This window comes from Octopus sinensis, linkage group LG7 (genome assembly GCF_006345805.1).
Source record: "Octopus sinensis linkage group LG7, ASM634580v1, whole genome shotgun sequence".
Taxonomy (NCBI): domain Eukaryota; kingdom Metazoa; phylum Mollusca; class Cephalopoda; order Octopoda; family Octopodidae; genus Octopus; species Octopus sinensis.
In genome coordinates, this window is record NC_043003.1 from 96,280,277 (window position 1) to 96,295,866 (window position 15,590).

The following is a 15,590-nucleotide window of genomic DNA, read 5'->3' on the forward strand; positions in this document are numbered from 1 at the left end:
TTTAAAAGATGATATATACACACATGCAGACTAGTTTTGAACAGTGAAAATGAGTACTCAATACTGCATTGGTGGATAAATATTCTTTATTTGTGAATTAACAAGGCTACCTTTGGTTTCACGTAAAGAGATTCTTTACAATTGTGCAAGCATGCCACATGGAAATGTTGGTACTCATGTGGCACACTTGAACAATTTTAAAGGCTCTCTATACATGAAACCATAGGTAGCCTTGTTTATTCACAAATAAATTATATATATATATATATATATATATATATATCACTGTGATCGACCAGGCTATCAGATGTTGCTACACATAGCTGGTCACAATGCGCTTCGCATTGTTTTAGCCTCCAAATGACGCCACCCCGCTGGCTAAGCGAGCAGGCCAACAGAAGAAAGAGTCAGTGAAAGTTGTGGTGAAAGAGTACTGCAGGGATCGCCACCACCCTCTGCCGGAGACTCGTGGTGCTTTAGGTGTTTTTGCTCAATAAACACTCAGAACGCCTGGTCTACGAATCGAAATCACAATCCTACAACCGCGAGTCCACTGCCCTAACCACTGGGCCATTGCACCTCAACACACACACACACACACATATATATATATATATATGTATGTATCTGTATCTGTATGTATGTATAAGGTAAACTGGCAGAAATGTTAGCGCACTGGGCGAAATGCTTACTGGTATTTCGTCTGTCTTTATGTTTAATGACAGTGCCCCAGCATGGCCACAGCTCATGAGCTGAAACTAGATATAAAAAAAAATATGCACACCCACATATAAGTACATACATACAAACATATATATATATATATATATATATATATATATATATATACATATATATAACGGGAAGGTTTACGAAAATAAACAAAAGACGAAGGCAGGTGGAGCACAAACAAACAAATGTATTAGTATGGCGCTCAGGAATAGAAATAGAACAAGTCTTTTACGTTTCGAGCCTACGCTCTTCGACAAAACACACGCACACAAACATACATTTAAATATTTGTATATGTGTGTGTATGAATATATATGTGTATATATTTGTGTCTACACACACATCTGTTTAGTAGTTTCATGTATACTGAATGCTTTATTAGAGATGGGGAAAAAATTAAGATTAAGATGTTAAGCTAGGACTTGTTATGAAACTGACAACTTGTATTTACTATGTTGTCTTGTGAAGGAAGAAGAGTAATGGAATTGCTTTGCAGAAGAGCAGGAGAGTACGTATTAAACAAGATATGGAATTGATTAGACAAGTGGGGATATTTTTTTTCCTTTTTTCTTTCTTCTAAAACCTACAGAATGCTGATCCTGTCTTAAGAGGAATAAAATATCTTTTCTTGTTTGTATTGCCTCAGTCTACAATTTGTCTTACCAGAAACTGGTGTTGTTAATGCATTCTGGTAATGAAGTATTGATGTTGGGATCACTTTTAAAATGTTAGGTGTTTCTAAAGTGATGTTTTGTGAGAAAAGGACATCTAGAGAAGTAAAAGACTTTCTGTGAATTGAATGTTAAATATATATATATATATATATACATATATATATATATATATATATATATATATATAATATATATATATATATATATATATATATATATATATATATATATATATATAGAGAGAGAGAGAGAGAGAGAGAGAGAGAGAGAGAGAGCATTGACAAGGGAGAGGAATAAGTTAATTTAGCTAAGATTTAAAGTACTAGCTGTGGTGTAATGTGGGTTTTGGCTGCCCTGTCTAGTAACCAAATTGGTTGTCCACTTTCTTAAATGTAACATACCTTTGACTACAGCAAACATATTTATATAAACTGATTGTTGTATGTAATCTAAACACCTTGTATATCCCATGCTATACCCCTAAAACACCCAGTAATTAAAACAATGTATGATTAAAAGAAATAAGTCACGGAAGATTTTTTTGGTTAGGGTTAATTCAGTACTCCATGATCCCATTCAGTTAAACATTTCTCAAACTATGTTTGAGTTCAACCAAATGTCTCACTAAGCATCTTTTGAAGCATTTGGTGTTGAACAACACCAATATCTCGAGGTTGTGCATTTTAAAATTCAGTATATTATCTTAATTTTAATTTTAGTTGCCTTCCGCCTTTTGCATGCTGTGTATATCCTAAACCTTAATATTTTTATGTCACTATGTGTTCAGAGAGTTCATGGCACTACAGATGCATAATTGTGTCTCTTAACTATTTGTTTGATTTTTAAAGAACCATGAATCTTACTTCATCCTTGCCCCCTCCCCCTGCATTTTCTTTGTTATTTTCTTGGGGAGAAATTCCATAATTTAAAAGAGATTGTTCCTCTTCAACTGTTTCTATTGTTTCATGTTGATTTGTGTGTGTGTCTGTGTGATTTTTTAAAACTTTTTTCTTTCTTTATATATTTTCCTCTATAATTATTATTTTTCTTTATTGCACAACAGTTCAGTTAGTTTTGCAAAAAACTGTCAAATTTAATTTAAGATATAGGAAGCTCACCCACCTTAATAATCATAATAATAATGATGATGATGATGATGATCCTTTCTACTGTAGGCACAAGGCCTGAAATTGCAGGGAATGTGGTTAGTAGGATACCTCAACCCCAATGTTCAACTGGTACTTATTTTAATGACCCTTTGAGGATCAAAGCAATGTTAACCTCAACAGAATTTGAACTCACAACATAAAGAACCAGAAGAAATGCCACGAAGCGTGTTGTTCAGCATACTAACAATTCTGCCAGCTCACTGTCTTAATAATAATTATTGAAATAATAATAATAATAATAATAATAATAATAATGAATGATAATAATAATAATGATAACTTTGATGATTATGATAAAGTTCAGCTCTCCCCTCACTATAATTTAAATCCAACTTCTTGAAACCACATAGAGACAGTGGACCTTTCATGGTATCTTGTACATCTGTTACAATGAAAATAGCATCACTCTTGTAAGGTGCCCTTGTGAATGAAGACACCCAGAAAGTGTAGTATTAATGGGAGCAGCTGCAATTCTTCAGTTACCAGCACACCTGCATCATCTGTTGTTGATGCTCTTTATGAAGTACCATTAGAGTCTCTGAGATAGAGTTTTGACCATTTTTGAAAATAAAAGGATAAATTAATAAGGCCATTGATTTCAGCAGGATTTGAACTCAGAATGATAATATAATACCATGAATTTGTACAGGGGAGGGCACAGATAAGTGAATCAGCCTTATCCCTGAAACTGATCCTGGTTATATCATTCAAACTCCCTGATTTAAAATGTTCTTTATTAAAACTTTCCATTGAATTTCCATGTTAATTTGTGTTCCAAGCAAGTTATTTTACTAAATGATTTATTTTCTTCAAAATTTATTGCATCAAAGACGGTGCATTTCAGTAGAAATATGGTAACCAGAGGATTAAATATGACTGGTATCAATTTACCATCCCCAGGATAATGAAAAGCAAAGTTGATCTTAGTGGGATTTGAACTCAGAAAACAAGGCATGCAATTTGTGCATTCTACCATTTCAATTACTATTCAAATATCTTTGTATTTTCCCCCTTTTTTTTAAACAGGTATTTTTGAAGGTAACTGAAGGCTGCTTTGAAAGAGAAAATATTGAATCTTATGAATTAGAGAATACAGATGGTATAAGTATACATACTATATTGTTTCTTTTGTTCTTCAATACAAATAATAATAATAGTTTGGATTAAAAGCTTTCATATAAAATAACTTAAACTGAGAATTTTTTTGTTTTTTGCAACATAAGTTTGTTGAAAATAGTAATTTATTATGTGTGATTTCTCCTTTTGAAAACTGAAATCATCTATCAGAATGTATTGAGGCAAATGGGTCCGGAACTGGTTTGCTAATGTTAATCATAAGGGTCTTGACTCATATGAAATGGCTCAAAGGAAATGAGATGATTGAGGTGTTTTATTTATATCCAACATACAGATCTTTGGTTTACCATAGTACTTAGAAGTTATCCATTATTGATTTTTTTTGGTATCATGATGTATTTTTATCTGTTCTAAGGAAACACAATTGAAGATTGAAACAAACTATTATCTTGCAAATCACTTCTAACATATACTTCAATGGCTAAACTGGTGTTTTTATTGTAACTCTTTCACAAGCTGTTTTGACTGGTGTATTCAATCTTCATTATTTATTTTTATCTCATCCTTACATCCTTTCTGACGAATTTGTAAACTCTTTGTGTTATTCTAGCCATTTTCAATTTAGATTCATTCATTCATTTTTTTTTTATATATATACTTTCTTTTAAGTAATTCAGTTTGATCAATGTCTTTCCTATTATTTGATACAGAAACTAAAAACACATCGTAGATTCATTTTTTTGGTTTTTGCTTTTTTGCATCTGTTCCATTTATTTTCCATTGTTTCCAATTGATCTTTACATTAGTCTTTTTACACATAAGAATATCATATTCTAATACCTTATTTAGTTAATTTTCCAGAGACACTATTAACGTCTTTTTTTTTTTAAAAAAAAGTCTGAATGATAAATTTATTCATTCACAAAGTATGGCTAAGAATTTCCTTATAGGCTACTAATACATTTTATATCTTTTCTCAAGATTTTTCCTTACTTGTAGAAATCTTATATGATTTCTACATCAGATTTTTTTCCCCACCAAAGCTCTATCTTTTATCAATGCTGCTTTTTAAATTATAGTAATTAGATCTTTTACCCTAATTAACTTCAGCTGTGTTCTCTGTGTACATTTATTTTCCAATGATTAGTAGTGTTTGTGTCAGGTCATTTGTTTCACTGTTTCACTGTTATCAATTCACCATTAACTTTACAAACCCTGTCATATTCTAAGTCACTTTCAGTGACACAATGCATAACTTTTAGCCTAAATTTTATTGGCTTCTTGTATATCAGTATTTACCAAATTACTTGTTCTGCTCACATTTTCAGCAGCTGTCACTATTATCTGACATCAGATACTTTTATTGAATATTTTCTAATGTTTTAAATTATTCAGTATTTTCCTTGTTTCGTTTTTTTTTCTTTTTATCTTTTAATCACCTTTCAGATGTCTTACCTATACTTCTTCAGTTTTTTTCTTATATTTCTGACAAAATCACAAGCAACTGTTTGTTTTAAAGAATGTTTTGACATCATTATTTATGTTGTGGGAAATACATACATACACACACACACACACGCATGCATGTGTGCATATACATAGCACATACGTATGCAGACATATATTGCAATTGATTATATATTTGTGTTATAGTGTATGTATTGTTGCTCATATATGTTTATATAAAGTATTTCTGTGTATGTGTATGTGTGTGTGTGTGTGTGTGTGTGTGAGAGAGAGAGAGGGAGGTGGTGGAAGAGGAGACACTAGATAGTGAGAGAGGACAATGAGAGTGAGAAGCAGTTAGTGTGAGAAAACAGTTGAAATGAGCCTAAACAGATGAAAGAGAAGAAAGTCAAGTAGGAAAGTAGGTAATCAGAGAGAGAGAGAGAGAGAGAGAGAGAGAGAAAGAATTAATTATAAAGTGACTAGAAAAGGGTAACTGATTTTATGTCACCATTTTGAACTGAATAACATTACAAGATGATAGGATAAATGAAGGAATTTTAATGTCAGATTTCATTGTTTGTTTATAACTTTTTTTTGGGTGGTGGTTCCAAACTTATCATGTTTGTCTGTAGATGGGTGCACAATGACAAGGCATGTGAGAGTTGAAATTTATCTATTATAGTCGCAGGCAGGGCTGTGTGATAAGAAGCTTGCTTCCCAAACACATGGTTCTGGGTTCAGTCCCACTGCATGGCATCTTGGACAAGTGTCTTCTACTATTACTTCAGTCCGATCAAAGCTTTGTGAGGGGATTTGATAGAAGGAAATTGAAAGAACCCCATCGTGTGTGTGTGTGTCCAACCAGTGTTGGGATAAGAACAAAGCTTAAAAAAAAAAAGGTATTGTGATCAATGTCTTTGACTAAAAATTCCTCAAGGCAGTGCCCCAGCTTGATTGTAGTCTAATGACTGAAACAAGTAAAAACTATAAATATATTGGAGAGAAAGAAACAAAATCTTAGGGGAAGTAGGGGTTAGTCAGTGCTATTGACTGGTACTTTATTTTATCAAATCTGAAGGGATTAAATAAAATAATAATGAAATTATTGTATACAGTGCTCAGGTGCACCACGACAAAGGCAAAGTTGATTTTGGATGTATTTGAACATATTATTTAATTGATCAGTTCGAAAGGGATGAAAAGTAAAGTTGATTTCAGCAGGATTTGAACCCAGAATAATAATATAATCCGTTCCACTACAGGCACAAGGCCAATAATTTCAGGAAGAAGGTAAGTTGAATACATCTGCTCCAGAGCTCAACTGGTACTTATTTTATTGACCTCAAAAGGATGAAAGGCAAAGTTAACTTCGGTGGAATTTGAACTCAGAGTGTAAAGACAGACAAAATGCCACTAAGCATTTTGTTCAGCATGCTAATGGTTCTACCAGCTCACCACCTTATTTGAAAGACAGCTGAAATACTGCTAAGCATTTTGTTCAGCATGCTAACAATTCTGCCAGCTCACCACCTTACCCAGAATAATAATATAATGCTATCTATTTGTTCAAGAAGGGACACAGATAATTGAATCAATCTTAAAATATGATTGGATCTGTGATACATGATTGGATCTGTGATACAATACAGCTGAAATTTATTTATGACATAAAATATATTGGAGGGAAAGCAATAATTACAATACTCTTGTTACAGTATAATGTATTCTAATCTAAGTATAAGATCAGGAGATTTGGGGGAAGAATCATATATGTTACTGACACCAGTAATTGATGTTAGGGCAGAGGTATAATTGACTGAATTGACCCCCTGTACTTGAAATAATTAGCACCTAACTATCTGTCAAATACTAGGAGTTGATTTTTAATTGATTATATTATTACTGAATAACTTGCAGTTCCTACAGTAGATTCTCTAAAGTTATGTCCACATCAAAGGATTTATATATCCAGTTTGGTGAGGAGACACACACACATACACACACATATATAAATGATGAATGTGATGACATTGATGAAGATGGTGATGATGATGATGGTGATTAAGAATTATGAATGGGATGGTAGGAGTAATGTGATAGTGATGGGAGTGATGAATATGCTTTCTTAAAGATATTTCAAGCACATTTTAATATAGCTGACCACAATGACAACAACAACAATAATGGTTTCAAATTTTTCCACTAGGGCAGCAATATTTTGGAAGGGGATAAGTCGATTACATCGACCTTAGTGTTCAACTGGTGCTCATTTCATTGACCCCAAAAGGACGAAAGGTAAAGTTGACCTCGGCGGAATTTGAACTCAGAATGTAGCAACAGGTGAAATACTGCTAAGCATTTCATCTGGTGCACTAATGATTCTGCCAGCTTGTCACCTTAATAATAATAATAATGATAATGATGATGATGACGATGATGATGATGATGACGATGATGATGATGATGACGATGATGAGATGATGATAAACATTGTTTTATCTTAGTATAAAAGATGGGCTACAGCAAATATTCTGTTCAATATCACAGATTTGCTTGTCAGTTGTTTGACCTTAACCAGTCGAACATGTCCCTTAGTGGCTGACGATATGTGCATCTCTGATCACGAGCAAAAGTAGTGGGGGAGCATCATAGCCATATGCTGAATTCTTTGGGGTTTGGATAATTCACCTTTGGAAATATGTGTGTTCTGTTCAACATCCTTAAGCAACCCTTATTCAGAGACCTTTTGAGCAGGTTGGGCTACTCAACCTGAAGACAATTCTAACTGGGCCCCACCTGCAAGGTCATGTACTGTTAATCTTGATATGAGGTCACTATGTCATGCTCATATAGTTGTGATGCATGTGCCTGGTGTACCCTTATCAGACGGGTAGTCATGATGGGTATACTGGGCTGCGTATATTTTACCCCAGTGTCACTTTGATGGCATGCACTACTTGCTCACTCAATAATAATGATAATAATTATAATAATAACTTCTGATGATAATGGGAATGTGCAAAGAAGAGTGGTACTGCTGCTACTGATAATGCTAATGAAAATGCTGCGATAATGATGTAGTTGAGAATGGTTCCAACAGGTGGGAAGGTGGGGTGAGTGATGGTGATGACAACAATGACATTGATGACAGCAATAATAATGGGGATGGAGCAGGGACTGATAGTGATGAAGACCCTGATGCTAGAGATGACAATGACAGCAGTGGCAATAAAAATTATGATGGTGGCAATGGTAAAGGTGGTGGTGGTGTCAGCAGAGGCACTGATGATGAGGATGAGGATGAGGATTTTTTTTTTTCCTTAGAGATGCTTCAGGCACATTTCTGACTGTAACCCAACATCAATGTTCCAATACACCCCTTAATTTTATGTCTACATTCATTCTCATTCCTCAAACCTGTGCTTCCTTCTCCTTCCCCTCCTCCTCCTTGTCCCCTTCCTCCACCATTACATTATACCTTCCTGATTTATACTGAAGTAAATAATGTGCTTGAAATGCTTGGATGGAGTTGATAAGGAATTATAGAGTGAACTGCAAGTAATTGTCTACATTACCGTAGTTATGTTCAAGTAGATTATAACTTGTTACACGTTTTGGATTATTGGAAAGGAGAGTGATAATCGAGAACTAGTTTTGGCAAGGCATTGCTACTGCATTTGGCAATAAGAATGTGGGAGTGTGGGAGTAATCAGATTGAAACAGATGGCACTTGTAAATTTGTAGTAAATGAAGGATGACTGTTTAATGGATGAGCAAACACATGTGCAGTCACATACATGCACGCACACACACACACATGCATGCACATGCACACACACACACATACGAATTTGTGTGTGTGTGTGTGAACACATTAAATATATGAATATAATTGTAGACATACATAAGTGTATGTGTGTGCATGTGTATGTGAGTCTCTTTTATATATGTGTGTGTATATATATATGCTTGTGTGTGTGTATATATATATATATATATATATATATACTTTATATATATATATATATATAACTTTTCTTGTTATATATGTATGATTATATAAGCATTTACAGGAACCTACACATATACATGTTTACATATATATGCACACATACACATGCACTTTCATAGATACATTTATTCTACTTATATTCAAGAGAAAGAAGAGAGAGAGGGGGACGGAGGTAAAAAAAAAAGAGAAGAGAAGAAGAAGAGAGAGAGAGAGAGATGCAATATTAACCTGAGATAATTAGAATGACTGCAACCAGAAATGATGTCATTGAGAAATTGTCATATCGACCTATCTGATATATACACTTCTTGTGAATATCTCTCTACCTACTAGAAATTGCAGCCAAATCTCCCTCAGTTCACATCCTACATTCATCAGAAAGAGAAGACCACATTGGATAACATATTCTTTGATACTCCAAAACAAAAGAACAAGATGGTTCTGGCTTGAACACTTTTTGTCATAATTATGCTCATTCAGGTTTGACCTGGGACTAAATAGCAGTATCAGCAGATTCCTAAGGGTTTGAAAAATAAAAATGGGGCTCATTTGGAGTTTGAGCATCTGTTTAGGGATACATCGATTTATACACGTGCATGCACGCATGCATGCATACATGCATGTTTACATACATGTATATATGTGTGCATACATACACATACATAGGCATTGAATTTTGAAAAGTAGTCTGGAGGCAAAAAAAAGTTACAGCCTTGGTCTAAAACTACATCAGTTGAAACAAGAACTTACTGCCATAGCTGGAAAACTACAACATTGTGCATGTGTGTGTGCATGTATGTGTTAGTGTGTGTGCATTTGTATGTGCATGAGTGTGTGTTTGTGTATGTGTGCATGTGTGTGTGAATGTACATACTGTTTACTATATAAGCAATGCATATTAGCTAAATTTGTAAGCATTACTGATTTGTGTATGTGCACTGTTTACTCTGTCAGAAATGCATTTTAGCAAAAGTTGTGAGAGATCTAAAAAAAAGCTTGTATTTTTGAGCAAAAATTCTTCTTAGTTTTTGTTGCATTCATTTTGCCCAGGCATCTCCTTGTCACTTTTGCTGTTGGAAATGCACATATTGACAAATTGCTAATTATCAACCAAATTTAATTTTAACAGTCACAGCTGATTATGTGGTATAAATGATAGCCTGTCTAAAAATTCTGTCAAACAGAGCTATTTAACTCTTACTCATATGATTGTACTGATTCAGTTTTCTTATTTTTTATTTTTTTAAATAAATTTTATGGGTACTTCTAGGGGCAATGTAATTAGGGTGTATGTAGATTGCTCAAAGAAGTAAACTAAAATTGTTTCAAAATTCCCAAGAAAACTGAAAGAGAAACTCAGTAATATATCCGCGTTTTGATCATCTCAGAAGTGCTCCACAAATGCAATAGTTCAGTATACATAATATATATAAAACTCACTTTGCAATCACAAGGTTTTAGTTTCAATTCCATTGTACATCACCTTGTGAGAGTTTTGTACTATTGTCCTGGGTGGCCATTATCATGAGAGTGAATTTAGTAGTTGGAAACTGGGTGGAAACCTGTCGTGTATGTGTTTGTATTTGTCCCTCCCACCACTTGACAACCAGTGTTGGTTTGTTTATACTCAAAGGACTTAGCTGATAGAATAAGTCCCAGACTTAAAAAATAAGTTCTAGGGTTAATTTATTTGACTAAAGGTGGTGCCCCAGCATGGTCTCAGTCCAATGACTGAAACAAGTAAAGGATAAAAGATAAGAGATTGTACTTTAAATTACATTACGAAATACTCAGATAATTTGTCATCAGATGTTGAGTTTAACGTTGGTCTTTCAAATTATAAAATAAATCACCAAAGGATTTTAACCCTTTAAGTGCAAAAGTAAATTTCATGGTTATTCTAGTAATGATGTTAAATATTTACCAAAAATATGGAATTGGTATTTTCTGTAATTCACGTTGCCTTGGTGAACTTGATATAACTCAGCAAAAAATAATTTCAAACATGGAGGAAGCACTCCGTCGGTTACAACGACGAGGGTTCCGGTTGATCCGATCAACGGAACAGCCTGCTCGTGAAATTAACGTGTAAGTGGCTGAGCACTCCACAGTCACGTGTACCCTTAACGTAGTTCTCGGGGATATTCAGCGTGACACAGAGAGTGACAAGGCCGGCCCTTTGAAATACAGGTACAACAGAAACAGGAAGTAAGAGTGCGTGGAGCTTTAGGTGTTTTCGCTCAATAAACACTCACAACGCCCGGTCTGGGAATTGAAACCGCGATCCTACGACCTCGAGTCCGCTGCCCTAACCACTGGGCCATTGCACCTCCACATTTCAAACATGACATTTCCCAACAAAAGAATGATTGGTATATAAATCTGCTTTCTGCAGTAAAAAGGTTAAAGAGTGGTACAATACTTTGCAAGACATATTATTGAAATGACTGACAACTTAAGAGTTTACTGTTCAAATCTGACGACTGCCATATAAGACAATAAAGCTTCTAGAGTAATGTAATTCTCTATTGCTATAACTTTTATTTCAACTAGTCTTGACATTTTATATCCCATATAATGTCTCCTTCTTATTCAAGTAAGAAACTTTATTATCAAGTCTTTGAGTTTGCTTGTTGTAATGCAAGCAAAGTCAACGACTTAATAGTAATAGTTGTGTGTATACTTATGTATCATCATCATCATCATCACTTGATGTCTGTTCCATGCTGGCATGCTTTGGATGGTTTGACAAGAACTGGAAGTTGCTGGACTGTGCTGAGCTCCAGTGTTGGCTTTGACATGGTTTTTATGGCTTCATGCCATTCTTAAGGCCAATCGCATTTCTGTTTTACTGGATGCTTTCTGCATGCAACTGGTACTAGTGAGATTACCAAGTAAGTTTCAAGACAACAAAGAACTGAAATGGAAAAGGCTCCTGTGGCTGTGTGTGGGTGGAGAGTATTAGGAAAGGAGAGGTGGTATTATGCCAGTTGCTGAGAGACTAAAGTATTATAGAAGAACAAGCATATATATGTTTATATTGCAGAGAGAAGAGAGGGGACTGAGTGTATGCATGTATGTATGAGAGTTGTGATCAATTTCTCCTTTATCAAGTGAAGCATAATAATAATTATTTACTGTAATTGGATTCTTAATTGTAGCTGGAATCTTGCCTCGATCAATTAACAGAGATAGCTTCAGAAGAGGTTTGAAAAATAGACTCTTCAAAACGAAAGATTCTGAAAAACCAGATGATAAAGTTGTATTAGGTAAGAATCTTTTTTCTAACCTTTTTAATTTAAATTTTCCAATTTATATTTTTCATTGAGCATGATTACTCTTTATAAATTAATTTGTTAGTGTAAATACATACCAGGATTCAGCTAAAAATGGCCTATCTTATTTGCAAAACTGTTCATTCATTGACAGTGTTGTTTGATTAATTAATTAATTACTTTACACACACTTTAAGAAGCATAGGTACACTAGTACTAAAGCATTTTATATTATCCAATGAATGTTGCTGTCTTGTGCTAACAATAATTACTGAATTAATTAACCACTTTACCAACAAATGTACTGTTATGCAAATTAGATTAGTCATTTCAGCTGAATCCTGGTTTGTGTTTGATATAAATAGCTATAAAGTATCAACCTCTCATTGGACAGAAATTCTGGGTACTTGTTTTCTGATGAATTTCTGAAGAGAAATTCTTCTTCAGTTATAATAATGAAGATGCTAACAGTGATAATGATGATAACAGTGTTTGTAATAATCTCTTGATGCTGGAATGAGCTGAGTAACCATGTCTCAGGATGTGCAAGGTGATAATCTTATAAGCTGTAGATATGAGTTCAAATCCACAACAGGTTTTTTGCCTTGTATTTGGCCAGTACACTTTAATTCTATATTTATTCAACACAACAGTTTTGAGAGTAAGTGTCAGATGTGGTATTTTTACCTAAATAGTATCCTGTCCTGGGGACATTTTTTTCTCTTAGTTGCTTAATACCATTAAACCAGAGACAAAAACACTGGCATTTAACCCTTGTTCCATGCTTTCCAATCCATGGTGTTGGCCTCAGCATGCATGAGGTCAAGATACTGCAACTTCAGGTTTTCCTCAGTTTGTTTTGCCCATGTCTCCTTTGGTGCACTGAACTGAAATTATATTGGTCAAACAATTTGTATATTTTTGTCCCACAAAGAGATACAAAGATGTGCTTACATCTGTTTACATATTGCAGTAAAGCTTATGATTGAATAATTACAGCTATATTTACACTAAAATGTTTGATCTCATTTATTTATGTTATTTTCAAATTTGCTACATAGTTTTAAGAATAGGAGTGGAGCAAAGCCCAATTTCTGAAGGCTTGTGCTACTTTATTAATGTACAATTTGTACTGCTATTATGACATGTTTTATTTGACATTCCATGAAATCATCTGACCATTTAACAATTGTGATTTGTATACACCAAAATAGGTATTCACAGGCAGGTGAATTACACTGTTCATAACTAAGTATAGTTACTAGGAATACCATACAGCAGTTTTGATATTTCATAAACTACCTAAACGCTGCAGCCAACTGCAGTTCTCATCTGTCTAATCAACTTTATTCATAATATAAGCATGCTTGGTGGTAGTATATGATTCTTTTATTCTTTTACTCGTTTCAGTCATCTGCCTGTGGCCATGCTGGAGCACTGCCTTTAAGGCTTCTAGTCAAACAAATAGACCCCAGGACTTATTTTTTTAAAGCCTAGTACTCATTTTATTGGTTTCTTTTGCTGAACCTCTAAGTTATGGGGACATAAACACACTAACACCGGTTGTCACGTGGTGATAGGGGAACAAAGACACACACACATACACTCACACACATATATACATACATATATACATACGATGGGCTTCTTTCAGTTTCTGTCTACCAAATCCACTCACAAGGCTTTGGTTAACTCAAGGCTATAGTAGAAGACACTTGCCCAAAGTGCCATGCAATGGGACTGAACCCAGCACCATATGGTTGTGAAGCAAGCTTCTTACCACACAGCCTCAACTGTGCCTATGTTAGTGAAAGAAAAGTACTACAGGTTACGATGCAAGATAGTTGTGTGGTAAGAAGTTTTCTTCCCAACCACATGGTTTCAGGTTCAATCCCACTGCATGGCATCTTAGGCAAGTGTCTTCTACTATAGCCACAGGCCAACCAAAGCCTTGTGAATGGATTTGGTAAACAGAAACTGAAAGAAGCCTGTTGTGTGTGTATTTGTGCTTGTCTTTGTCCTCAGCCACCTCTTGACAACCAGTGTTGGTTTGTTTTGATCCCTGTAACTTAGCAGTTTGGCAAAAGAGACTGATAAAAGAAGTATCAGGCTTTAAAAGGTACTGGGATCAATTTGTTCAACTAAAAACGCTGAAAAGCAGTGTCCCAGCATGGCCACAGCCAAATAACCGAAACAAGTAAAAGAAAAGTAAAAATAAAGTATAAAAAAATTCTTGTCATATTCATCATTATCAGCTGAGTAAAGAATTTGAGAATCTGTTAAGTTTCTTTAATTAATTATTTTTAGTTTTATTTTTTACTTTTACTATTTACAGTTTTTAAAAAAATACCTTGATGAAAAATATCTTGATGCTTTCTTTTGTTTTTTTTTTTTGCCCTAATCTAAGAAAATTAGTTTTACTTCAAGAAAAATTCAGCAATCTATTTTGTTCCTTGCAGCCAAAGTTAGAATTTTCTGCAGAAAATCTACAGTCAATTCATGTGAATGAAAGTGTGGGGTGGAGGATGTATGTGGTAGGAGGGCATACAAAAATGTATTGATTTTCTTTTTATAACATCTTTTTCTCATAAAGGCTACGGCTACTTTGAGTGGAATATCTTTGCAGACAGATTTATCCACAGGGATGCTAAGTGACTTTCTTAAAACTACCTAATCAATTTAAGAATGGTACATTTCTTTATTTAGATCTATAAAAGCCGGAAGGCAGTATAGATGGCTATTTAATCAGCTTGATTGCATTGTCAATATAGTACATATTGTATAAAATTCATGTTTTATGGTCAAGGTTTTAATAACACGTCACTTATCAATGGACTAATGCCAGTATCACTTGTGGCAAACTAAAACCATAATTAATATTGGAATCATGATTGTCTACTTCATTGAAAGTAGCTTTTCATTATTATCTATGATTTATTAAATATGTATTATTTCAAACTCTATTTACAATGAAAATCTTAATTTATTTCATGTTCACGATCATCATTGTCATCATGATGAGATTCTATGGCTATTCCAGTCTTCGACAGCTGCCTTTGTATATTTTATGAAGTTTCTACAGATACTGGTTAATTAGATAAAACTTATATAATAATGTCTTGCTGATTCTTTATTTTAGTATAGCTCTGTAGCCATCTGTGTAATCCCTAAGTTTGCTCAGTAATATTTTCAAGTAAAACTA

General features: G+C 34.1%; 1 protein-coding gene across 1 annotated transcript in view; it reads left to right on the plus strand.

The window, feature by feature from the left end:
• Positions 1-15,590, plus strand: part of LOC115214536 (phospholipid-transporting ATPase ABCA7-like) — a 298,993-nt gene that overhangs the window by 187,278 nt on the left and 96,125 nt on the right. The window contains 2 exon segments of the mRNA XM_036504975.1: positions 3,602-3,674; positions 12,275-12,382. Coding sequence (XP_036360868.1) covers positions 3,602-3,674; positions 12,275-12,382 — 181 coding nt within the window.